We start from the raw sequence: 27,896 nt of genomic DNA, 5'->3' as shown, positions 1-27,896 counted from the left end.
AGGTCTTAACAACCCTAAATTATATTCTGCAACTATAAAACTAACTTAAAACTATAAAACTAAAATCATTGAATACAACTTAGATCTAACAATTAAATTTAAATCACTGCCATAGTATATGCAATAATCCAAAAATATAAAGTCTTAACTCTTTGTTCAGCAATAAGGCTACATCCAATATTAAAGTGTGTGTGGGTCGATCTGACATCAAAACAGACCTTGGCGTCGTTCAGACACATCTCTGATCAAAAATATACATTTCATAAACAAAATGTTCCCAAACAATGTCCAGCCGAGACAGAAGGTCATTTTTAACTGAACCTTAAGTTTAACTGAACCTTAAGTTAATCCTTAATTTTGTCACCATTTTAATAAATTACTGCCTTCTTGGTCAAGAATAATACTTATATAAACCTAACACAGGCTGTGGTGAATTGAGGTCTGATTACAACCAGAATCCACCAACGCCTGATATGTATCCCCTTGAATACTCACCGGTATGCGATACGCTCCGGCCCGATCGAGGGCAACTCCTGGCGTGTCGGGGATCCGAACCACCGCGCCCACCTCCATTACCGTGCACTGTTGCTGGAGGTGGCCCGGCTCCCCGCAGCGCCAGCAAACCAGCCCGGGCTTCCTCTCTGCACCGGTGTTCTGGGGCTCACTCACCTGAGGGGGGGGGGGAGAGACAGACACAGAAGGGAGAAACGGGAGGGCACCGCGGGTGCGGTGGGCCGGCACAGGTGGTGCCGGCCCCCGCCTCCGTGGTGGGGGAATGGGGCGAGGACGAGACACAGGAGGAGAGGGAGAGAGAGAAGAGGTTGTCTGCTGTCTTGCCGCCATGGTCCTCCGCCAGCTCGATTGCCTGATCCAGCGACGCCGGGCGGTGGCACTGGACCCACTCCGCGGTTCCTGCTGGCAAGTGAGCGACAAATTGCTCCAGTACCACCTGGTCGATGATCCCCTCGGCATCGCGGTTGTCGGCCCTCAACCACCGCCAGCAGGCGTCCCGGAGTTGCTGGCCAAACACGAACGGCCGGCCGACTTCCTCCAAGCGCAAAGCACGGAAGCGCTGACGCTGCTGCTCAGGGGTGTGCCCCACATGCTGGAGGATGGCCCGGCGGAGGTCCGCATAGGCCAGCCGGTGGTTGGCGGGGAGCTGTAGCGCGGCCAGCTGCGCCTCTCCCATTAGCAGGGGGAAGAGGCGCGCCGCTCGCTGCTCCATCGGCCACCCCGAGGTCTCCGCGACTTGCTCGAAGATCCTTATGAATGCCTCGGGGTCGTCCTGCGGGCCCATCTTGTTTAGGGTGAGGGGGGGACGGGCCCGCGGTGGGAGCGCTGGTGGACCCTGCCGACGCGAGGAGGTGCCGGAATACCTCACGATCTTCTTGCTGGGCCAGCACCAGGGCCTCGAAGCGCTCTTCCTGTTCCATGCGGAGGGTGACTAGCACCTGGTGCTGGCTTTGCTGGGCCGTGGCGAGGGCGTGGACCAGTTCGGCGAACGGGGAGGACTCCATGGGCCTGATTGGCTGCTGCGCTCCAGTCCCGGGTTTCAGCACTACTGTAACAGTTCTAACGAAGGGTGGAGCACAGAGGATGGCAGGACAGAGATCAGGTTCGTAAACCAGGCTTTTATTGCCACACTTTTCAGTGAAACATCAGTGACTAACACAGACACACACAACCGGCGTCTGGTTCGGGGATGAGCCCTCTGCTCTCGCTCTCCCTCCTTAAGTAGGGCGCGGTCACTGGGAAGACACACACAAACGCAGGTTAATTGACATCAGGTGTAGTGATTCTGCCACTTACCTTCCCTGATTCCGCCCTCCTGTCACAGACCGGCGCTTGGCCACGCCCCCACTGCCACATGGGTAAATTATATGGATCTGAGATGCCTGCATGATGCCTGCTGGAAGAGAAGAGCATGGAGGATTAAGATTTGAGTGGCTGTGGTTTGTTTAAACCTGATACTAAAACTTGTAGCATCCTAACAGCCATCGCAAATATGTGTACAAAGCCCAAAAATGCCTATTTACCCAGACGTAAATGATACAGGACTTATCTTTTAGTGTCTTGATCCCCAGATCTTTAACCCAGCCACATATAAGAAGCTGTACACCTCCATGCTCTTCCAGGTTTTCATTTGTTTGTCTGTATAGAATGATGTCTGCAGCACCAGGTAGTTTGAGATGTCAGAGAACTTAATGGATGGATATTTTCCAACCCATGGGAAAAATCCTTTGTTGCTGACATGCAAAGATCTATCCCAATGAGTGGTTTCTATATCCACTTTTTTGCTAGCATGTTTTTGGGACAGATATAGGGAGAATACAGTGGATACAGACACTGCATACTCTGGACAGAAAGCAAGCTGAGCTCAGGTGTGAAGTATCAGCACTACCCACTGTGCCACCACGCTGCCAGAGGTGTACATATTTGTCAAAAATGTTTACAATTGTGTTAACCTATTTTATGTATAACCCCGATTCCAAAAAAGTTGGGACAAAGTACAAATTGTAAATAAAAACGGAATGCAATGATGTGGAAGTTTCAAAATTCCATATTTTATTCAGAATAGAACATAGACGACATATCAAATGTTTAAACTGAGAAAATGTATCATTTAAAGAGAAAAATTAGGTGATTTTTAAATTTCATGACAACAACACATCTCAAAGTTGGGACAAGGCCATGTTTACCACTGTGAGACATCCCCTTTTCTCTTTACAACAGTCTGTAAACGTCTGGGGACTGAGGAGACAAGTTGCTCAAGTTTAGGGATAGGAATGTTAACCCATTCTTGTCTAATGCAGGATTCTAGTTGCTCAACTGTCTTAGGTCTTTTTCGTCATATCTTCTGTTTTATGATGCGCCAAATATTTTCTATGGGTGAAAGATCTGGACTGCAGGCTGGCCAGTTCAGTACCCAGACCCTTCTTCTACGCAGCCATGATGCTGTAATTGATGCAGTATGTGGTTTGGCATTGTCATGTTGGAAAATGCAAGGTCTTCCCTGAAAGAGACATCGTCTGGATGGGAGCATATGTTGCTCTAGAACCTGGATATACCTTTCAGCATTGATGGTGTCTTTCCAGATGTGTAAGCTGTGCATGCCACACGCACTAATGCAACCCCATACCATCAGAGATGCAGGCTTCTGAACTGAGCGCTGATAACAACTTGGGTCATCCTTCTCCTCTTTAGTCCGAATGACACGGCGTCCCTGATTTCCATAAAGAACTTCAAATTTTGATTTGTCTGACCACAAAACAGTTTTCCACTTTGCCACAGTCCATTTTAAATGAGCCTTGGCCCAGAGAAGACGTCTGTGCTTCTGGATCATGTTTAGATACGGCTTCTTCTTTGAACTGAGTTTTAGCTGGCAACGGCGGATGGCACGGTGAATTGTGTTCACAGATAATGTTCTCTGGAAATATTCCTGAGCCCATTTTGTGATTTCCAATACAGAAGCATGCCTGTATGTGATGCAGTGCCGTCTAAGGGCCTGAAGATCACGGGCACCCAGTATGGTTTTCCGGCCTTGACCCTTACGCACAGAGATTCTTCCAGATTCTCTGAATCTTTTGATGATATTATGCACTGTAGATGATGATATGTTCAAACTCTTTGCAATTTTACACTGTCAAACTCCTTTCTGATATTGCTCCACTATTTGTCGGCGCAGAATTAGGGAGATTGGTGATCCTCTTCCCATCTTTACTCCTGAGAGCCGCTGCCACTCCAAGACACACTTTTTATACCCAGTCATGTTAATGACCTATTGCCAATTGACCTAATGAGTTGCAATTTGGTCCTCCAGCTGTTCCTTTTTTGTATCTTTAACTTTTCCAGCCTCTTATTGCCCCGTCCCAACTTTTCTGAGATGTGTTGCTGTCATGAAATTTCAAATGAGCCAATATTTGGCATGAAATTTCAAAATGTCTCACTTTTGATATTTGATATGTTGTCTGTGTTCTATTGTGAATACAATATCAGTTTTTGAGATTTAAATTATTGCATTCCGTTTTTATTTACAATTTGTACTTTGTCCCAACTTTTTTGGAATCGGGGTTGTATATTTTACATCACAAATGAATACAGAATCGAGTATTCAACAAAACCGTGTAATAAGCATTTTTAAGACGGTTCGACTCAAATACACTTTCCCATTTTGTCCTTTTAAGCACGTTAAACAATAAATAAACAAGAAAAAAAAAGTATAAGCTCTGTGGCTAATGCTTTCACTTTCACTTTGAGACTGCTGGAGCTCAGCGCACAGAGCCAGCACAGCACGCAGCCCGCCTGCGCCGGGGGGGCGGGCACTGCGCATCTGAAGGCGGAAGTTTGGTTTTAAAACGAAAAGTGAAACAGCATTGAATTATGGGATGTCCCAAAATACAACAAACATTAAAATTGACAGACGTTTAATAAAACCCAGGCTCATCGCTTTTAATATTTCTTCCGGTTAAACAGTGTAACGGTGCCGCTGTTAGAGTTAAAGGTGTTTTGTGTGTTTGCAGAAATCAGCCATCCGTCATGATCAAAATCTTCATTTTCGCTTTTCTGTACGCGCTGGCACACGGTGAGTTTTACAGCTGATTTATTGCTGCTCAAGTGACGAGTTCCATCAAAAATTCTGTAATCACAACGATATGAAATATATGTATGTTTCGTTTGTTTTCATTTCACGAGAATAATGGCAATAATCTCTCTTTCTGTCTGTCTCTCTCGGTCTGTCTGTCTGTCTGTCTGTCTCTCTCTCTCTCTCTGTCTGTCTGTCTCTCTCGGTCTCTCTCTCGGTCTGTCTGTCTGTCTCTCTCTTGGTCTCTCTCTCTCGGTCTGTCTTTCTGTCTGTCTCTTGGTCTGTCTGTCTCTCGGTCTGTCTCTCTCTCTCTCTCGGTCTGTCTGTCTTTCTGTCTGTCTGTCTCTCCTTCTGTCTGTCTGTCTGTCTGTGTCTTTCTGTCTGTCTCTCTCTCTCTCTGTCTGTCTGTCTCTCTTTCTGTCTGTCTCTTGGTTTGTCTGTCTCTTGGTCTGTCTGTCTCTCTCTCTCGGTCTGTCTGTCTGTCTGTCTGTCTCTCTGTCTGTCTGTCTGTGTCTTTCTGTCTGTCTATCTCTCTCTTGGTCTGCCTGTCTCTCTCTCTCTCGGTCTGTCTTTCCATCTGTCTGTCTCTCTTTCTCGGTCTGTCTGTCTTTCCATCTGTCTCTCTCTCTCTCTCTCTCTCTCTCTCGGTCTGTCTTTCTGTCTGTCTCTTGGTCTGTCTGTCTCTCGGTCTGTCTGTCTGTCTCTCTCTCTCTCGGTCTTGTCTGTCTGTCTGTCTCTCGGTCTGTCTGTCTGTCTGTCTCTCCCTCTGTCTGTCTGTGTCTTTCTGTCTGTCTCTCTCTCTCTCTGTCTCTCTCTCTGTCTCTCTGTCTGTCTTTCTGTCTGTCTGTCTTTCCATCTGTCTGTCTCTCTCTCGGTCTGTCTGTCTTTCCATCTGTCTCTCTTGGTCTGTCTGTCTTTCTCGTGCTCTCTCGGTCTGTCTGTCTTCCGGTCTGTCTGTCTTTCTCTCTCTCTCTCTCTCTCTCCCAGGTGTACAGGTTGCAGATGTGGTGTTGTCCTGCTCCTTCATTGAGGAGGGGGGAGGAATGACTGGAGCGCTTTTCAAACGTTCCCCTGCCACTATGGTCCTAAGGGACCTTCCTATGAACTCTGACCTCTCACCAGAAACCATCACCCCCTATGTCCCTCCTGACACCCCTAACGCTGATGACCTTATTTTTGAGGTCACAGGTAAATTAAAATAGTATTGTCCATATACCTGTGCTAACAGTCCTCTATTTTGTAATTTGCTTTACCACCATTGATACGTTTGCCTTCTTTTCATTTTGCCACTTTCTTGCTTGGCTTAGCTTCATCAGTGGAGATTCCTGATGCAGAGTTTCTTCTCCATGCTGACTGTAATGAACAGGAAGTCGTTTGTGAATTGAGTCATTACATCCCTCGAGGATCAAAACCGGATTCTGTACCTACTTATTTCATCGCCTCAGTCCAGCTTGAAGGTGGCGGGGTCAGCTTCACTCTGGTGCTACAGACGATGGCCGATGAGAATGCAGAATCAAGTACTGCATCACTAATGCAGAGCAAACTTCAGCTTCCTCTCAGCCAGTGGGGAACTCTGATCACAGATGGTATTATTGTGTTCAAATGTTATTATCCCAAGAACTATATGGACACATAGTTATTCATCAATTGAGTCACACCACTATGGTGAAATTCCTTGATGGATGAAAGCATGCGTGTTTTCATTTGTTCATGTAGTATATACTGTACCTTGGGAGCAAACCAGCAGTCATGTTCTAACACAAATCAGTCTATAAGCTGCATCACAACAACAGTGTAAAACTATCTAAGTGATTCATTAACAATAGACAAGTATTCAAGTGCATGTACTCTATATTGGTGGATCTCAAATGTTTTGCAGCCAGTGACCCCTTAAACTGTAAAATAAATTCCACATATCCCCACAGCATAGATTTATTTCATGCAAAGTATTAAAATTATTGGATCCATAAAAGGAATCATGGACCCCAGAGGTCATCAGACCTCACTTTGAGAACCACTGCTCTATATGATGCACATGATGCTACAAATTACAGAATGTAGTTCAGCTACTTGCAGATAGAGATTTGGGAGTAGTGTCTCAAAATATGCGTTAAATGGTCAATGTGTTCTTCGTGTCAGTAATGGAATAGGTTAACTATCAATATAGATCAGCCTTTCTCAACCGGGGTGCCGCGGCACCCTGGGGTGCCGTCTGGCTTTGTTAGGGATGCCGTCAAAAAATTATATATTCTAGCATTGAAATAAATAAAATGAATTAAAATTCCAAAAAACGATAGTTATACTGATGCAGATCATCGCCGCCTCATGCATCATCAAATTTTGTCTCACGGCCCCCTTTCCCATGTCACAACGTCACTGCTGGGGTCAGTGTATGGTCAGCGTGACTGCATATATTTTATATGGGGGTGCCTTGAGAATACCCTTGCATACTTCAGAAGGGTGCTGTGACTGAAAAAAGGTTGAGAAACGCTGGTATAGATAATTACACAGAAAAGACTGGCATCTTCTCATCTTTCACAGATATGCCATTTGTTATTATTCATCATATTATCCCTCACTTCTCCATAACTTCTCTTTTACTCCCTGTTTATTCTGTTTTTCCCTTTTGCAGCTGTGTTTGTGGTGTTCTCTCGCTCACCTTCCATTGCAGTCCCTATAGGAGAAGACACTGTATTAAATTGTGGTTATAGGCAAAGGGACACCCCTACAGAGCAGAATGTGGGTCTTGAGTGGCGCTGGCAGTATAAAGGACATGGGAAGACCATTCTGAATATGAAAGAGACTGACGCAGGAACATTTGGTGAGTAAACATTTGTGCCTGCATATCCAATGAATACATATAGTGAATAATCTGTTCATAATATTGAATAGTTGTATTATATTCATTAAAACTCTTTCAGATTTTGCTCATATCTGTTGAAATGTACAGTATTTTTCACAGTTAGTATGCACAACAATGACTGAACAATTTTTTCTTAATATTTTATTTGTTTTCTGGCCAGCAGTAGAAGTGAATCGAGATGGAGCGAGTGCAAACTCAACTCTGCTAATTAGTGATGGAAATGCATCACTGACCATGGATAAGTTAAAGGTCACAGATGAGGGCACATACATCTGCACCATTACCTCTGGACCCTTTCAGACCCAGCAAATTGTTCAGCTAAACATATTACGTGAGTGTCTTGCCAGTGTGTGGACATGTCAAATGTCAAACATGTACAAATATCTTTGCATTTGAGACAACTTATGTGATAGTCATTCATTTCAAATTCCATTACTGTGGTTATTATGCGTTGACCTGATGTCACGTATTTGTGTCTCTTTTAGAACCTCCCAAAGTTTTTTTCTCAGAAAACAAAATAAAATTTCAAGATGAGTCACCACAGAGACTGACTTGTCACTGTCAGCGTTACTACCCTCTAGATGTAACGGTGTGTATTTACATGCAGTCAACACACACTAATGATTCAGGTATTGGCTCATTTAATACTGTATGACCCATCATTACATGGAGTATAACTAACCCTTAATTTGAAAAATAAGAGTGTGTCGAGTGCTAAGCTGTGCTAAGTACAACCTACAAAAGGCCCCCACTATGTCATGCTCATTTTCTGGACATTCGTGTGAACCCGAGCGATCCAAGTGGCCCTGGCAGTCCTTCAGTCAGTCACAGAATCACAGTTACATAAGTAGCCTTCAATTCTACTTCCTTTTGTTCTGGACCACCAGGATGGGGTTTTTTTGTTTTGTTTTTTGTTTTTAACTAGTGCTTCAAAGTTAAGCTTAGAAAAGCAACCTTGAGCCCAAAGGGTTGCCGGTTCAATTCCCGGGACCAGCAGGAAAAATGTGAGGGGAGTTGAGTGAATGAACACTTTCCCCTCCCTCTGTATCATAGCTGAAGTGCCCTTGAGTAGGCCCCTAACCCCCAACTGCTCCCCGGGTGCTGTAGCATAGCTGCCCACTGCTCTGGGTATGTGTGTGTGCATGTGTGTGTTCACTGCTTCAAATGGGTTAAATGCAGACTGTGGGTTAAATTTCACTGTGCTTAAGTGTACATGTGACAAATAAAGGCTTGTTCGTCGTCTTCTTAAGGTTTTGCAATATGTCCGAATGGCATATCTTGCCAGGCAATAAGACAGTACCAAATAGTGCCAAAACCATACTTTAATGAGAATTTGTTGAAATGATCAACAAATACTTGATATACATATTTTTTTAACATGGTAAACCATCTCATTCAGAGAACTTATTGACATTCAGGAATTGGCTGGCTCTGTTTTGTCCCTATGCAGGTGGAGTGGTTTTCTCAGCTCTCTTCAGAGACTGAGAGCCTCTCCCTGACAGAGGGAGTCTCTCTTTCCAGCCATCGGCAGCACAGTGATGGGACGTTCTCTCTCTCATCCTTCCTTATCGTCCGCCCATCTGAACACCCTCCTGGCACTGTGTTCACCTGCAGGGTCTCTCACGTTGCTCTGCAAACTCCCAGTGACATTACCCTGACAGTAGTCACACCTGAGCCAGATCAACTGGGTGAGTAGGGGGTGCTTTGCTTTTCATGTTAAAAAACTCCCTGTAAAAAAGGTATGACATGTACCATTCCTTGTTGGTGGGATGGTATTCTTAACGTCTTTTATATATGTAGTATGTAGCTTTTACCTAAAAAGTGCATGTAGTGTACCAAAGCTTTATTCTAAAAGATAGTTATAGTCCCTTTCATCTTTTTTTACACTATACGCAAATTACCTGGTGAAAGATAAATATTTTAAGGTATAAAACATTAGCATACACAGTAACAGTGAAAGGTACAGTTCCGTACGATTATTTGTCAGAATGTAGGGACTAACTGTATTCTAGAGACTTAGACTGTGTGAGGCTTCATAGTAATATAGTAACTGTACAACAGATGTCTGTGAAATTAAATAAGACATAAGTTATTACTTTCTAATTTACATCTACATTCTAAGATCCTTCTGCATGTACGGAGATAGAGAATATTAAAGACAAATTTACGTACTAAAAGTGTGACAGAGACAGACCTAAACACAATTCAAAGCATATATAAATATAATGTCTAATTATTGTAGTGACAATTGCTGTTATTCTATCCACATTCACTGGATATGAGCAATCACACATTCTGATTGGCTACTCTACTACGAGGATATCAGCTCATATACCGTAAGTAGAGAAAAACAAAATGGTGGACCGTGTTGCTGAACCAATTGAGGACGAAATAAAAACCAATATATATATATATATATATCACAGGTGGCTTCTCCAGTGAGGAGAGGGAGGAAGATCCTCCTTAAAAATTCTAAGAATAAAAAGTTGAAATTGTCTTGACCAATTTAATGAATTGCTGTCCTTGAATATTACTATTTTACTGCCAAATACGACATGTACATTATATTCGTTTCTCTGGGTGAAATTACATTAGCACCCCCTATCGCTCGCTATTAGAAATTACTGCACGGAGGATCTTCCTCCCTTCGGCTCCCATTCACTCCGATTCAAACAGTCTCCGGCACTGGCGGCTCGTGGTTAACATAGACTTCAATGAGAGAGAGGAGGAAAATCCTCCTCTAAGAGGGTGGGACTAGCTAAGAGATCTGACAAGTGCTACAAAATATCAACCAATAGGCTGCAGCCCTAGTTGCGCAATGAACCAATAAGTAGAGGCCTTAGCTGCCTGGGGGGAGGGGTTATCTTATCAAACTTAACTTCTAGATCCGGTGACTCGGGCACTTCGGCAGTCAGAGTGAGAACGGCGAGGTGGAAGTGGATTGACTATGTTATAGATATTCTACGAATAAAGTAATGGAAACAGAGGACGTGGTGAATGTTTTGCTTGCAAAACCCTTCCATGGGCTGAGCTACAGTGAAAAATTAGCCATCAAAGCAGCAGGTAGACCAACCCCTAAAATCGAAATCACAAAACCCAATGGCAAAGGCAGTACAGTGAATGCTACATGGTTTGCTAGGTACACATGGCTCACTGGTAGCGTTACCACCCATCGATTATATTGCTGGCCCTGTTTGCTAATGAACAATGCCAAATCACAAGCGTGGAGTGTTCATGGTTTCAATGATTTAAAAAATCTAGATAGGGCAACCAAACGCCATGAGAAGTGTCAAGACCACGTTGGTGCTGCTATCCGACTGTCCTTACTAGGCACCATGCCAATAGATAGGGTGGTAGACGAGGGTGTGCGGCTGCAAATCCAGCAGCACAATGCTAAAGTGAGTCGCAATAGAGAGGTATTAAAACGTCTGATAGATGCAACAGCCTACCTAGGCATGCAAGAGTTGTCACTGAGGGGACATGAAGAAGGGGGGAATTCGGACAATAAGGGCAATTACAGGGAGCTAGCGGAGGTTATTGCTCGCTATGATCGTGTTCTGGCAGAGCATCTGGAAAGTTCGACTGTCTTCACAGGCATGTCAAAAACAATCCAGAATGATCTAATATCCGCTATAGCTGGTTCAATTAATTCAGAAATCCAAAAGCAACTTAACACGGCACCCTTCTTCTCGTGGCAAATCGACGAGACCACAGACATAAGCTGTCATTCACAACTGTCTGTCATCTTGCGCTATGTCGATAATCAAGGTACAATTCAGGAACGCTTTCTAGGATTTTTTGATGTGTCCAGTGGTCGCAGTGCACAATCCTTGTTCGATTTCGTGCAGACTGAGTTGTCAGGTTTCAATTTCAAGGATAAACTTGTCGCTCAGACTTACGATGGTGCCGCGGTCATGGCCTCGGACTTGAATGGCCTTCAGGCTAAAGTGAGAGAATTGGCTCCCTGTGCAACGTTTGTCCACTGCTATGCACATCGCTTAAACCTAGTTTTAAGTCAGGGTGTTAAGACCATTCCCCAAGCAAAATACTTCTTTGCTCACTTGGGTGGCTTCACGTCTTTTTTCTCCAAGTCCAGCAAGAGGGTTTCTTTACTCGAGGAGTTCAGTTGCGCCCGCATTCCCCGGAGCGCTCCCACTCGCTGGAACTTTTCCTCTAGGGTCGTGAACACGGTTGCTTCAAATTATGACGAACTACTTCAGATTTTCGAGAACATTACTGAGCGCCCAATGATGGATGATGAGACAATACGTTTAGCTGATGGTTTGAGGTCGAAAATGCAAGAGTTTGAATTTGCGTTTTTACTCTTCACTTTTGAGCAGTTGTTTTCGCACACTGACGTGGTGTTTGACATCTTGCAGCACAAATCCATGGATGTCGCCTTTTGCAAACGGCGAATAGAGAATCTCCTGCAAATATTGGATGAGCTAAAAGTACAGAGCGCCTTTGACAAAATCTACGCCAGGGCTGCCTCTCTAACAGAAGACCCTGACTTGTCTCACAGGGTCAAAAGAAGGCTGCTTAATCCCCGTCAGTCCTACAGAGCACTTTATGATTCCATCCACGACAACTTGCGCACTCAAATAACTCAGCGCTTTCAACACCTCGACCGCTTGCGCTTCATGGAGCTTTTGGATGCGGCGAAATTCGACTCGTTCAAAATATCATTTCCTACGCAGCTACTGTCAAATTTGATGGAGACATATGGCCACCTTTTTGATCAAGAAAAGCTGAGAATCGAACTGCAGCATTTTTATCACAATGCAGAAATAAATTCATCAAGAAAACTTTGCGATGCCCTTGGCTTCATGAAGTCCAGCGGTCTTGATGGGGCGATGCCACAGTTGTACAGGCTCATGTCCCTGATTGGAACAATTGGCGCAACCTCTGCAGGGGTTGAAAGGAGTTTTTCGTGCCTCAAGAGAATTAAAACGTACACACGCAACGCAATGGGGCAGGAGAGATTAAAACATCTGGCCATTATTTCAATTGAAAAAAAGATTCTCAAGACACTCCAAAAAGATCCAGCGTGGTACGATCAGGTCACAGATAGATTTGCAAATCAGACAGCACGGAGAATTGACTTGATATATAAATAGGGAGCCTCAATCAGTTGGCCTGAATCATTCCTTAACATCAATGTTTGTCTTAAACACGGCTATATCCCATGTAAATAGTTGTGAAATAATGTTATTGTTGTTCTTTTACTTGTTGACTGTTGCCAGTTGTTTGACACCGTGGAAAGGATGTTAATGAATTATTCAGGAAAAACTATTATCAACTCAACCTGTGCGTGTAACTATAGCCGGTCCAGCAGGTGCGGTCGCATTGGGGCCCGTGACCTTCAACCAAGCATTCCTTCCTCCCTCACTTTTACAAAAGCCAGCCGCCACTGATATATATATATATATATATATATATATATATATATATATATATATATATATATATAAAAGTAAGAACGTATCTTTTTTTTCAAGAATTATCACATTTTTCACAAATTGCTACTGTCATTTTGGCAGTTTGTTTACATTCTAAGCGGAAATGATTTTGTCTGACGTTTTGTATAAAGAATTTATTTATCAAATTTACAAAAAATAAAAATAACAATTCTCTGTTTCTCTAAATCCAGTGAATGCGGATATAATAAAACAGTTATTCCACTCAATCTTGTCATACATGGCTTATAGCCGACTCAGCGCGACACTCCTCCTCAGCCATCAGCTCATATACGACTTGATTTCATGGAATAACTGTTAATTGTGCTACATACAGTATTGATTACATTTTAAGATTGTGTGTAGATCAGTGAAGTTCTCACTACGCTGATCGCTAAAGTCCGTTTTTTTTTTCTCTTGATGAATGCAGCAGGGGAATATTATTGGATGATTCTGGTGACACTGGTTTTGTCAATAATGTTTTTATATCAAGCATCAAGATAGGTATGTATCCTACTTTCTATTATAGACTACCATATGACATCCATCCATCCATCCATCCATCTGTAGCCGCTTATCCTGTACAGGGTCGCAGGCAAGCTGGAGCCTATCCCAGCTGACTATGGGCGAGAGGCGGGGTACACCCTGGACAAGTTGCCAGGTCATCATAGGGCTAACGCAGAGACAACCAACCATTCACATTCATACCTATGTTCGATTTAGAACCACCAATTAGCCTCACCTGTATGTCTTTGGGGGAAACCAGAGCACCTGGAGGAAACACACACAGGGAGAACATGCAAACTCTACATAGAAAGGCCCTTGTCGGCCGCTGGGCTCGAACCCAGGACCTTCTTGCTGTGAGGTGGCAATGCTAACTACTACACCACCATGCCACCCCACCATATGGCATGCTGATTATGAAATGTATAAATAATGTTTCGTATGTACAACGTTTATTAATCAAGGGGTGACCTGAGGGAACATTCCCTATGTTTAATATCAATATAAAAGAATAAAGTGCAGCATGATGGTGCAGTGGTTAGCACTGTCACCTCTCAGCAAGAAGGTTCTGGGTTCTGGCAGTCAACTGGGGCCTTTCTGTGTGGAGTTTGCTTGTTCTCCCTGTGCCACTGTGGGTTTCCTCCCACAATCCCAAAACATGCAGATTACGTCAACTGGCTACTCTAAATTGCCCGTGAGTGTGAACGGGTGTTTGTCTCTGCATTAGCCCTGTGACAGATTGGTGACCTGTCCAGGGTGTACCCCGTCTCTCACCCAATGTCAGCTGGGATTGGCTCCAGCTCACTCACAACCCTGATGGATAAGTGGTATCAATAATAGATGGATGGATAAATAAAACAATAATGTCTTCATACATTTATAATAGGTACTGAAGAGCTTAATGGACGTCATGGTGGCTCAGCAGGTAGAGCCTCAGAACTCCAGGACCTGAGGGTTCATCCAGAGCTGAGGTTACACTCTGTGCATTTGCACTTCCTCTTGTTTTTGTGTGGGTTTCCTCTAGTTTCCTCCAGTGTGTGTATGTGTGTTTCCAATGGACTGTAAAATGGCTACTGATGTAAAATTGCAAATGAGCTATTTACTTTTGTAATGAGTATGTATGGGTGTACATGTAAAACTGATTTAAGTTAAAATGTGAACACTGTAAATATATACATTAAAGATCAAAAGTTGGACCCTCATGGACTCTTTTCTTGTCAATCACCATGTCATTTTCCAAAAAGTAACAACATTAATGACAAACCAGGCTTATTTTGAGGAAAAACTAATATTCATCTCATCTCATTATCTCTAACCGCTTTATCCTGTTCTACAGGGTCGCAGGCAAGCTGGAGCCTATCCCAGCTGACTACGGGCGAAAGGCAGGGTACACCCTGTATATACTGTACATGAAAACACCTACAGTGGTGCTTGTATGTTTGTGAACCCTTTAGAATTGTCTATATTTCTGCATAAATAGGACCAAAACAACATCAGATTTTCACACAAGTCCTAAAAGTAGATAAAGAGAACCCAGTTCAACAAATGAGACAAAAATATTATACTTGGTCATTTATTTAATGAGGAAAATGATCCAATATTGCATATCTGTGAGTGGCAAAAGTATGTGAACCTTTGCTTTCAGTATCTGGTGTGACCCCCTTGTGCAGCAATAACTGCACCTAACGTTTCCGGTAATTGTTGATTAGTCCTGCACACTGGCTTGGAGGAATTTTAGCCCATTCCTCCGTACAGAACAGCTTCAGCTCTGGGATGTTGGTGGGTTTCCTCACATGAACTGCTCGCTTCAGGTCCTTCCACAACATTTCGATTGGATTAAGGTCAGGACTTTGACTTGGCCATTCCAAAACATTAACTTTATTCGTCTTTAACCATTCTTTGGTATAATGACTTGTTTGCTTAGGGTCGTTGTCTTGCTGCATGACCCACCTTCTCTTGAGATTCAGTTCATGGACAGATGTCCTGACATTTTCCTTTAGAATTCGCTGGTATAATTCAGAATTCATTGTTCCATCAATGATGGCAAGCCGTCCTGGCCCAGATGCAGCAAAACAGGCCCAAACCATGATACTACCACCACCATGTTTCAAAGATGGGATGAAGTTCTTATGCTGGAATGCAGTGTTTTCCTTTCTCCAAACACAATGCTTCTCATTTAAACCAAAAAGTTCTATTTTGGTCTCATGCGTCCACAAAACATTTTTCCAATAGCCTTCTGGTTTATCCACGTGATCTTTAGCAAACTCTACCAGTGTATCGACCAAATCAACAACTGGATGTCACAAAATTTTCTTCAGCTGAACACAGATAAAACAGAAGTAATTCTATTTGGGAAAAAAGATGAAAGACTCAAGATTACCACTATTCTTGACACAAAGGGGATTAAAACAAAAGATATGGTTAAAAATCTTGGTGTTTTCATTGACAGCAAGCTAAACTTTGACAGTCACATGAAAGCAATCACTAAATCGGCATTTTATCACCTAAAAAACATTTCCAAACTAAGAGGACTTATGTCAAAAAACGATCTGGAAAAACTTATACATGCCTTCATCTCTAGTAGGGTTGACTACTGCAATGGCCTTTTCACAGGCCTGCCAAAAAAGACCATCAAACGACTTCAGGTGATTCAAAATGCAGCGGCTAGGGTTCTCACGCGAACAAAAAGAACAGAGCACATTACTCCAATTCTAAGGTCCCATCACTGGCTTCCAGTAAGCTACAGAATTGACTTTAAAGCATTGCTGCTGGTGTACAAATCTCTAAATGGCACAGGGCCCAATTACCTCTCTGATATGTTGCAGCGGCCTAACCCAATCAGATCTACCAGATCACAGTAGCAAAATTTACTGGTAAAACCTGTTGTTAAAACAAAGTGTGGTGAAGCAGCTTTTAGCTACTATGCAGTACAGCTATGGAACCAACTCCCAGAGGACATTAAAAATGCTCCTGCTGTTGGCAGCTTCAAATCTAGATTAAAGACCAAGCTGTTTTCAGATGCTTTCTGCTAACTGATAAATATCATCTTTACATGTTTTAAACTTTACTTAACTTTTACAGTCTTTGCATGTGTTAAACTTTACTTAATTTTTATTCTATTTTATTCTGCTGCTTTTTACTGAACTTTTACTTCATTTTATTTGTACTATTGTTTAATTCTTATTTTTTCTCTCTTCTTCCCCCTTTATTTTATGTAATTTTATTTTCTATTGTTTACTGTTTTGCCTTTACCTCTGTAAAGCACATTGAACTGCCACTGTGTATGAAATGCGCAATATAAATAAACTTGCCTTGCCTTGCAGACAAGCAGCAATGTTCTTTTTGGAGAGCTGTGGCTTTTTCCTTGCAACCCTGCCATGCACACCATTGTTGTTCAGTGTTCTCCTGATGGTGGACTCATGAACATTAACATTAGCCAATGTGAGAGAGGCCTTCAGTTGCTAAGAAGTTACCCTGGGGTCCTTTGTGACCTCGCTGACTATCACATGCCTTGCTCTTGGAGTGATCTTTGTTGGTCGACCACTCCTGGGGAGGGTAACAATGGTCTTGAATTTCCTCCATTTGTACACAATCTGTCTGACTGTGGATTGGTGGAGGCCAAACTCTTTAGAGATGGTTTTGTAACCTTTTCTAGCCTGATGAGCATCAACAATGTTTTTTCTGAGGTCCTCAGAAATCTCCTTTGTTCGTGCCATGATACACTTCCACAAACATGTGTTGTGAAGATCAGACTTTGATAGATCCCTGTTCTTTAAATAAAACAGGGTGCCCACTCACACCTGATTGTCATCCCATTGATTGAAAACACCTGACTCTAATTTCACCTTCAAATTAAAGGATATGGGACATGGATTTTTACCTGGGCATAATTATGTATAAAGGACATAAGAAATGCCATCTAAATCACTGCAGGGCGTCAAAAATGTGAAAATCATCACATTATTCAAGTTTTTCTATACATCAGCATAAAACAAGGATTCGTTAATGAGCTAGGTGGTCACGTGACCCGTGACGTCACAAAAACTTTCCAAGGAGCCAGCGCTTGGGAATCTAATGTAAACAGGTTACCGAAATGGACACCATCAACAGTGATATTCCCGATGTTTCACAGAGATGTGAAGTTAGACCCTATCAATTCGAACCGATAGCTGGAAATTCACATGAACATGGATCTTGTCTTTACTCTGACGGGTCAGATGATTCTGAGAGTGAGAGTTCATTCAGCCCTCATGAAACTGAAAGCGGTCGGCTCGATAACACTTCCTGGTAAGTTAAAAACAATTCTGCTCAAAGGCTAATGATCTGGTGAAAGAAGTATTATTTTTGTGTCATACATTGAAAGTTCATCATAGATCTAGCTAAAGTCCGTTGCAAGCTAGTTTTTTTTTTTGCTGATATTTTTCGAGATTGATTGAGATACAATGCTTCCAGAGTCCGAGATGAAAACATTCAAAATGGCGAAACGAGTCAGAATAATGATAATCAATAATTGATACACCCAAAATTATAATACTAATCCTTACCTCGGCTTTCAGTCGCTTAGCGCAGAGGTCTTCAACAGGGGGGTCGCGAAATCGCACCGGATCACTCATATCAACAAAAATATTCCTGCCCTGTCCCCTGGCCTCCGTGCAGGGACGCAAACAGCGTGCCTTTTGGCGGATGCCGCCTTTTTCACGGCTGAATCGCGCAGATCCGATTTAAAAAAAAAATAGCGATGTTGGTTCATGAGGCATGAAGTGTAAGGATGAGAGAGAGGCGGTTTGGGTTGGGAAGCTGCGCGCATTTGTGCAGCCTGGTGCAGGTGTGCGCGGCTTCCCGATTTGAACTGTTTTTTTTTTCTCATCCTTATGCTTCCTGTTTCATGAATTAATATCGCTCAGTACCTGAGTATTAATGTTGAAAGAATCCTCAGTGAAATGGTCCGAACACAGTTTGTGGGAAACAGTAGGTGCAAAGTTTTTTTCAACAGGTGTTCTGTAAAGTTGTCCTACCAAGCCTACTGCGCATGCGCAGGTGAGCCCACACTTTCCTCAGCTTCGGGTCCTTGGGGAATGCAAAAAAAACTTACTCCAGGGCATTTCCCATTGGAATTATTGCAACCATAAGCAGCACAATACACCATGATGTCCAATGTACTTTAAAGACTATAAAAACAATTTTCTTGTCATCCACTTCTCCATTCATCTACCCGCTTGTGCTGTGCCCGAAAGTTTTTGTGACTTATGATCACGTGACAGCGGCTCTTCCGGTTGCAAAAAATGCATATCGGAAGTCGAGCAGAAATGCCATATAATCATCATGAATATAACGATTTTGCTGAATTTAATAGATGATTTTGTATTTGTTGATGCAATTAATTCATATTTTTAATGGAAAGAAACTGATATAGCGTGCTTTTATGTTTCATGTCCCATATCCTTTAACTGCTAATCCTCTAGGTTCACATACTTTTGCCACTCACAGATAGGTAATATTGGATCATTTTCCTCAATAAATAAATGACCAAGTATAATATTTGTGGCAGCGGGGCGTGGTCAAGCGCCGGTCTGTGACAGGAGGGCGGAGTCAGGGAAGGTAAGTGGCAGAATCACTACACCTGATGTCAATTAACCTGTGTTTGTGTGTGTCTTCCCAGTGACCGCGCCCTACTTAAGGAGGGAGAGCGTAGAGCAGAGGAGCTCATCCCCGAACCAGATGCCAGTTGTGTGTGTGTGTCTGTATAGTTTACAAGTTGTTCACTGAAAAGTGTGGCAATAAAACCCCTGGTTACGAACCTGATCTCTGTCCTGCCGTCCTCTGTGCTCCACCCACCCATACAAACTGTTACAGTGGTGCCAAAACCTGGGATCTGGAGCTCAGCAGCCGAACAGCCCCATGGAGTCCTCCCTGTTCGCCGAACTGGTCCACGCCCTCGCCACGGCCCAGCAAAGCCAGCACCAGGCGCTAGTCACCCTCCAAAAGGAGCAGGAAGAGCGGTTCGAGGCCCTGGTGCTGGCCCAGCAAGAAGATCGTCAGGCGTTCCAGCACCTCCTCGTGTCAGCAGGGTCCACCAACGCTCTCACTGCGGGCCCGTCCCCCCTCACCCTAACAAAGATGGGCCCACAGGACGACCCCGAGGCATTCATCACGCTCTTCGAGCAAGTCGCGGAAACCTTGGGATGGCGGATGGAGCAGCGCGCGGCGCGCCTCTTCCCCCTGCTAATGGGAAAGGCGCAGCTGGCCATGCTACAGCTCCCCGACGACCACCGGCTGGCCTATGCGGACCTTCGCCGGGCCAGCCTCCAGCGTGTGGGGCACACCCCGGAGCAGCAGTGTCAGCGCTTCCGCGCTTTGCGCTTGGAGGAAGTCGGCCAGCCATTCGCGTTTGGCCAGCAACTCCGGGACGCCTGCTGGTGGTGGTTGAGGGCCGACAACCGCGACGCCGAGGGGATCATCGACCAGGTGGTACTGGAGCAATTCATCACACGCTTGCCAGCAGGAACCGCGGAGTGGGTTCAGTGCCACCCCCCGGCGTCGCTGGATCAGGCCATCGAGCTGGCGGAGGACCATTTGGTGGCTGTCCCGGCGGCAGGACAGCAGACAGCCTCTTCTCTCCTCTCCTCTCCTCTCCTCTTCTCTCTCTCTCTCCTCCTGTGTCTCGTCCTCGCCCCATTCCCCCACCGCGGAGGCGGGGGCAGGCGCCACCCCGCCGCACCCACGGTGCCCTCCTGTTTCTCCCTTCTGTGTCTGTCTCTCCCCCCCCCCCCAGGTGAGTGAGCCCCAGAACACCAGTGAGGAGAGGAAGCCCGGGCCGGTTTGCTGGCGCTGCGGGGAGCCGGGCCACCTCCAACAACAGTGCACGGTAATGGAGGTGGGCGCGGTGGTTCGGATCCCCGATGCGCCAGGAGCTGCCCTTGGTCGGGCCGGAGCGTATCGCATACCGGTGAGTATTCAAGGGGATACATATCAGGCGTTGGTGGATTCTGGTTGTAATCAGACCTCAATTCACCAAAGCCTGGTGCAAAATGAGGCATTGGGGGGAGCACAGGGGGTGAAGGTGTTGTGTGTGCACGGGGACGTTCACAGCTACCCTTTGGTGTTGGTGCACATTTTTTTCCGTGGGGAAAAATTTATAGTGAAGGCAGCGGTTAATCCTCGCCTTACCCACTCTATAATTTTGGGGACTGATTGGCCGGGATTTCGGGATTTAATGACACACTTAGTGAAGAGTGGGTCCTGCCATTTAACAGGGGGAGGTCCCGGTGTCGCCTTGGCGGGAGCAGCTGTCACAGAGCCATCTACGTCATCTCCGCGTCAGAGTGAGGAGCCGCCGGCTCCTCCTCTCTCTGTTGGGGAATCCCTCACGGATTTCCCATTAGATCAAACGCGAGACGAGACTCTGCGGCATGCGTTTAACCAAGTGAGAGTAATCGATGGTCAAACGCTCCAGCCGAACATCACCCCATCCTTCCCCTACTTCGCGATTATGAAGGACAGATTATACCGAGTGACGCAGGACACTCAAACTGAAGAGCGAGTCACGCAGCTTTTAATTCCGAAGAGCCGCCGGGAATTGGTATTCCAGGTGGCTCACTTTAATCCCATGGCTGGACACCTCGGGGCAGGATAAGACACTAGCCCGAATAATGGCCCGATTCTATTGGCTGGGGATTCGCGGCGATGTCCGTAGGTGGTGTATGGCGTGCTGCGAATGCCAGTTAGTAAATCCAGCGGCCATTCCAAAAGCGCCTTTGTGCCCTCTACCGTTAATCGAGACCCCGTTCGAAAGAATTGGGATGGATCTCGTCAGGCCATTAGATCGGTCAACACGAGGGTACCGCTTTATATTAGTTCTGGTGGACTATGCAACGCAATACCCGGAAGCCATGCCTCTTCGCAATATCTCAGCACGCAGTATTGCGGAGGCACTCTTCCGCGTCATCTCCCGAGTTGGAATCCCGAAAGAGATTCTGACTGATCAAGGCACCTCGTTTATGTCACGAACACTGAATGAACTGTATGGGTTATTGGGTATTAAGCCGATCCGCACCAGCGTGTATCACCCACAAACAGACGGTTTAGTTGAACAGTTTAATCGCACCCTCAAGAACATAATTAAAAAATTTGTGAGGACGCGCATAACTGGGATAAATGGCTCGAACCCTTGTTATTTGCAGTGCGAGAGGTCCCCCAAGCCTCTACGGGGTTCTCCCCATTTGAATTATTATATGGGCGTAAGCCGCGCGGCATTTTAGATGTGCTGCGAGAAAATTGAGAGGAGGGACCTTCACCAAGTAAAAACGAAATTCAATACGTTATTGACCTGTGTGCAAAACTCCACACACTCATGCACCTAACCCAGGAGAATTTGCGGCAGGCCCAAGAACGGCAAACCCACCTGTACGACAAGGGTACGTGCCTTAGAGAGTTCGCACCGGGAGATAAAGTACTCGTACTGTTGCCCACATCGAGCTCTAAATTAGTCGCCAAGTGGCAAGGACCCTTCGAGGTCACACGGCGCGTCAGGGACGTCGACTATGAGGTGAGGCGAACAGACAGGGGTGGGGCGCTACAGATTTACCACCTCAATCTACTCAAACTCTGGAACGAGGAGGTCCCCATAGCGTTGGTGTGGGTGGTTCTGGAGAAGGCGGAGCTGGGGCCAGAGGTTCAAAAAGGTGCATTGACATCGCATACCTCTCCGGTCCCCTGTGGAGACCACCTCTCCCCGACCCAACTCGCGGAGGTCGCCCAGTTGCAGACCAAGTTTTCGGACGTGTTCTCGCCCCTGCCTGGCCGCACTAACCTCATAGTGCACCATATTGAGACGCCCCCGGGGGTGGTAGTGCATAGCCGCCATTATAGGATACCCGAACACAAGGAAAAAGTGGTTCGGGAAGAACTCGAGGCCATGCTCGAAATGGGCATCGTCGAGGAGTCCCACAGTGACTGGAGCAGCCCGGTGGTCTTGGTACCCAAGGCCGACGGGTCGGTCCGGTTCTGTGTGGACTATAGAAAAGTCAACGCGGTATCTAAATTTGATGCGTACCGAATGCCTCGTATTGATGAGTTGCTCGATCAACTAGGCACTGCTCGCTTTTATTCGACGCTGGATTTAACGAAGGGATACTGGCAGATCCCCTTGACTCCACTATCCTGAGAAAAAACGGCCTTTTCCACACCGTTCGGTTTACACCAATTCGTCACACTTCCAGTCGGGGTGTTCGGGGCGCCCACTACGTTTCAGTGGCTGATGGACAGGGTCCTCCGCCCCCACGCCACCTATGCGGCCACCTACCTCGACGACATAATCATCTATAGTAATGACTGGCCGAGGCATCTCGAACATCTGAGGGCCGTCCTTAGGTCGCTGAGGCGAGCGGGTCTCACAGCCAACCCGAAGAAGTGTGCGACTGGGCAGGTGGAAGTACAGTATCTGGGCTTCCACTTGGGCAATGGGCAGGTGCGTCCCAATTGCGGCCTGCCCGAGGCCCAAGACCAAAAAGAGGGTGAGACAGTTCCTGGGGCTGGCTGTCTATTATCGTAGGTTTATACCTAATTATTCGGACGTCACCAGCCCACTGACTGATCTCACTAAAAAGGGGGCACCAGATCCGGTCCAGTGGACGGAGCAATGCCAGCGGGCTTTTTCTGAGGTAAAGGCCGCACTGTGTGGGGGGCCACTTTTACACTCCCCTGACTTTTCTCTCCCCTTTATGTTACAGACGGATGCATCGGACAGAGGGCTGGGGGCTGTTTTGTCCCAGGAGGTGGAGGACCGCCCAGTCCTATACATCAGTAGGAAGCTGTCGGTGCGTGAGGGGCGCTACAGCACAATAGAAAAAGAGTGTCTGGCAATCAAGTGGGCGGTCCTCGCCCTCCATTACTACCTGCTGGGGCACCCTTTCACCCTCTGTTCGGACCACGCGCCCCTCCAGTGGCTCCACCGCATGAAGGATGCCAACGCGCAGATCACCCGTTGGTATCTGGCACTCCAACCCTTTAATTTCAAGCTGGTCCACAGGCCGGGGGCGCAGATAGTCGTGGTGGACTTCCTCTCCCGTCAAGGGGGGGGGGGGGGGGAGTCGGCTGCAGGCCGGACGGCCGCCCGGCCTGAGTCGGGCGGTGGGGGTATGTGGCAGCAGGGGTGTGGTCAAGCGCCGATCTGTGCCAGGAGGGCGGAGTCAGGGAAGGTAAGTGGCAGAATCCCTACACCTGATGTCAATTAACCTGTGTTTGTGTTTTTCTTCCCAGTGACCACACCCTACTTAAGGAGGGAGAGCGTAGAGCAGAGGACCTCATCCCCGAACCAGACGCCGGTTGTGTGTGTGTCTGTCTTTATAGTTTACAAGTTGTTCACTGAAAAGTGTGGCAATAAAACCCCTGGTTACGAACCTGATCTCTGTCCTGCCGTCCTCTGTGCTCCACCCACCCATACAAACTGTTAGAATATTTTTGTCTCATTTGTTTAACTGGGTTCTCTTTATCTACTTTTAGGACTTGTGTGAAAATCTGATGATGTTTTCGGTCCTATTTACAACCCCAATTCCAAAAAAATTGGGACAAAGTACAAATTGTAAATAAAAACGGAATGCAATGATGTGGAAGTTTCAAAATTCCATATTTTATTCAGAATAGAACATAGATGACATATCAAATGTTTAAACTGAGAAAATGTATCATTTAAAGAGAAAAATTAGGTGATTTTAAATTTCATGACAACAACACATCTCAAAAAAGTTGGAACAAGGCCATGTTTACCACTGTGAGACATCCCCTTTTCTCTTTATGACAGTCTGTAAACGTCTGGGGACTGAGGAGACAAGTTGCTCAAGTTTAGGGATAGGAATGTTAACCCATTCTTGTCTAATGTAGGATTCTAGTTGCTCAACTGTCTTAGGTCTTTTTTGTCGTATCTTCCGTTTTATGATGCGCCAAATGTTTTCTATGGGTGAAAGATCTGGACTGCAGGTTGGCCAGTTCAGTACCCGGACCCTTCTTCTACGCAGCCATGATGCTGTAATTGATGCAGTATGTGGTTTGGCATTGTCATGTTGGAAAATGCAAGGTCTTCCCTGAAAGAGACGTCGTCTGGATGGGAGCATATTTTGCTCTAGAACCTGGATATACCTTTCAGCATTGATGGTGTCTTTCCAGATGTGTAAGCTGCCCATGCCACACACACTAATGCAACCCCATACCATCAGAGATGCAGGCTTCTGAACTGAGCGCTGATAACAACTTGGGTCATCCTTCTCCTCTTTAGTCTGAATGACACGGCGTCCCTGATTTCCATAAAGAACTTCAAATTTTGATTCCTCTGACCACAGAACAGTTTTCCACTTTGCCACAGTCCATTTTAAATGAGCCTTGGCCCAGAGAAGACGTCTGCGCTTCTGGATCATGTTTAGATATGGCTTCTTCTTTGAACTATAGAGTTTTAGCTGGCAATGGCGGATGGCACAGTGAATTGTGTTCACAGATAATGTTCTCTGGAAATATTCCTGAGCCCATTTTGTGATTTCCAATACAGAAGCATGCCTGTATGTGATGCAGTGCTGTCTAAGGGCCCGAAGATCACGGGCACCCAGTATTGTTTTCCGGCCTTGACCCTTACGCACAGAGATTCTTCCAGATTCTCTGAATCTTTTGATATTATGCACTGTAGATGATATGTTCAAACTTTTTGCAATTTTACACTGTCGAACTCCTTTCTGATATTGCTCCACTATTTGTCGGCGCAGAATTAGGGGGATTGGTGATCCTCTTCCCATCTTTACTTCTGAGAGCTGCTGCCACTCCAAGATGCTCTTTTTATACCCACTCATGTTAATGACTTATTGCCAATTGACCTAATGAGTTGCAATTTGGTCCTCCAGCTGTTCCTTTTTTTTTACCTTTAACTTTTCCAGCCTCTTATTGCCCCTGTCCCAACTTTTTTGAGATGTGTTGCTGTCATGAAATTTCAAATGAGCCAATATTTGGCATGAAATTTCAAAATGTCTCACTTTCGACATTTGATTTGTTGTCTATGTTCTATTGTGAATACAATATCAGTTTTTGAGATTTGTAAATTATTGCATTCCGTTTTTATTTACAATTTGTACTTTGTCCCAACTTTTTTGGAATCGGGGTTGTATGCAGAAATATAGAAAATTTAAAGGGTTCACAAACTTTCAAGTACCACTATATCTAAGCTGTGATAACTGCTGCACATACTTTCTTCATATCAAGTCATTTTTCAAGGCATTTCTCAGAGATGTGCTGCTGTTTCTGATGTCTTTCTCTTTTAAATCCGCCAATTCAACCCATCCCAGGGTAAATACAGTAGTTTGGTGGTTGATCATTTTATTTCACACACAATTGCATAGTTCCTCTCAAAATATCCTTTGAACAGTGTGTGAAATCACAATTCTTAAAGCAAATATGTCACTAAATCTTTGACTGTATATATTTTTCTCATCTAATCTCATTATCTTTAGCCACTTTATCCTGTTCCACCAGGTCGCAGGCAAGCTGGAGCCTATCCCAGCTGACTACGGGCGAAAGGCGGGGTACACCCTGGACAAGTCGCCAGGTCATCACAGGGCTGACACATAGACACAGACAACCATTCACACTCACATTCACACCTACGGTCAATTTAGAGTCACCAGTTAACCTAACCTGCATGTCTTTGGACTGTGGGGGAAACCGGAGCACCCGGAGGAAACCCACGCGGACATGGGGAGAACATGCAAACTCCGCACAGAAAGGCCCTCATCGGCCACGGGGCTCGAACCCGGACCTTCTTGCTGTGAGGCGACAGCGCTAACCACTACACCACCGTGCCGCCCGTATATATTTTTCTGTTTCTTTTCAAAATTTATTTTTACATGAGAAAAAAACTAGTACACCGTTGTTTTTAAATTTCTTTATTGGCATCAGCAAAAGTGTTCGAGGAAATAGGCATGCTTCTGAATTCTTCTCTGGGTTCTCTAAATATGGTCTTAAGTGATTTGCTTTCCTACTGGTCAGTGCTAAATCTTTCATAAATGGCATTTACATTTAGCAATGTGCCATACAAACTCTGAATTCGCCTGCGAAATGGAAACCAAAAGCTCTCGCAATTGTACGGTATAGAAAAATAATAAAATTTTGTGTATATGAAGGACATTTGATTTAAAATAGCATACTGCATGGCATGTCAAATATTTTTTCCCCCCTCATCACATTTTCTCCAAAATGTAGCAGGTCATTGTATGTTTTGTACACTGAGATTTCATGGACATAATGACATGATTCTTTTTTTGGGCTGTACATTAGGCAGTAGGAGTTCAGGAAATGAAGTCTTACAATGTGTCCAATCTTCCATGCAAATAATTAGACACAAATCAATTACTAATTGTTAGTGTGAGAGTGTGTGTGTGCACGCGTGACCGGGGGGGCCTCACTTAACAAGTGTGGTTTGATTTGTTTAGATCAGTCTATGAATGTTTTAACACCTTTTTTTTTGTTTGGTTTTATTTTTTTCAACTAAAGAGTTGTGTTAAATAAGAGATGTGTCAATAAGAGAAATCCTAAGCTGACATATAGTATAGGTCTGCAACATGTATGTATCCATGCCTTGAGTTCAGAGAGAGAGAGAGAGAGAGTGTGTGTGTGTGTGTGTGTGTGTGTGTGTGTGTGTGTGTGTGTGTGTACACACATGATTTTCCCAAGCCAATATTTAAAAATCTTCCCCAACTTTTCTCCCTCACATCCCTGTTCGCCTCTCCCTTTTTAGCTGCTTATTTATTTCTCCTCATTCATTCTACAGCAGACAAATTAATGGGATATTTCTAATTATAGCTATATATCTGGAAGTGTGTTTCTATCAGCAATGCTTGCAATGACAATTACACATATACAATAAATGTAGGTTAAATTTCTTCTGATGTATCGTGTTGGCACGATTAGATACAAGCAGACGGGGTGACAGCCATAACGGTTATGACAGTAGGAAAGAGCAGCGTGTGTTGTACATGCTGAGATCAGTTTACTAATTCCCAAAGGTTTTAGAAAGTCAGCTGAGGATGCTTTGGCATTACAAGCCGAAAGAGGCTCTTACTTTCCCTGTCACATCTTTGCAATAGAGGCTCGCAGCATCTCACTCTTTATCAAATGAATCCCACAAAAACTCATTATCTATACCCCTTTCTGTGTGTGTGTGTGTGTGTGTGTGTGTGTGTGTGTGTGTGTGTGTGTGTGTGTGTGTGTGTGTGTGAAAGAGAGAGAGAGAGAGAGAGAGAGAGAGAGAGAGATTCTAAGACAGGCAGCTAGTGAAAATCATAATGAAAGAGTCAACGAACAGCATAGCAGATTCTGGGAGACCAGGACGTTAGTGGATCTGATGCCTACTGGCACACTGAAGTAGCAGATGGCTGGAATGAGAGGGCTTGATAGTACAAAGAGAGAGGGAACAGGAAAAGGCATGGAGTGGGCTTTTCATTATGTTTTGTTGTTGTTC

General features: G+C 44.9%; 1 protein-coding gene across 2 annotated transcripts; it reads left to right on the top strand.

The window, feature by feature from the left end:
• Nucleotides 1-4,329: 4,329 nt before the first annotated feature.
• tapbpl (TAP binding protein like) lies at nt 4,330-14,607 on the top strand. 2 transcript variants are annotated; one of them, XM_060922023.1, is made up of 9 exons: nt 4,330-4,582; nt 5,570-5,770; nt 5,890-6,168; nt 7,215-7,403; nt 7,609-7,776; nt 7,931-8,034; nt 8,896-9,133; nt 13,332-13,405; nt 14,292-14,607. In XM_060922023.1, exons 1-8 carry the CDS (start codon nt 4,537-4,539, stop codon nt 13,403-13,405), a joined length of 1,299 nt encoding a protein of 432 aa, XP_060778006.1. In that variant the 5' UTR covers nt 4,330-4,536; the 3' UTR covers nt 14,292-14,607. The 2 variants fall into 2 exon arrangements, with proteins under 2 accessions (XP_060778006.1, XP_060778005.1); XM_060922022.1 differs by having other exon boundaries at nt 7,606-7,776.
• The last annotated feature ends 13,289 nt before the right edge of the window (nt 14,608-27,896 follow it).

This window comes from Neoarius graeffei, chromosome 5 (genome assembly GCF_027579695.1).
Source record: "Neoarius graeffei isolate fNeoGra1 chromosome 5, fNeoGra1.pri, whole genome shotgun sequence".
In the NCBI taxonomy this organism is placed as follows: domain Eukaryota; kingdom Metazoa; phylum Chordata; class Actinopteri; order Siluriformes; family Ariidae; genus Neoarius; species Neoarius graeffei.
This window is presented reverse-complemented; position numbering and strand designations above follow the sequence as displayed.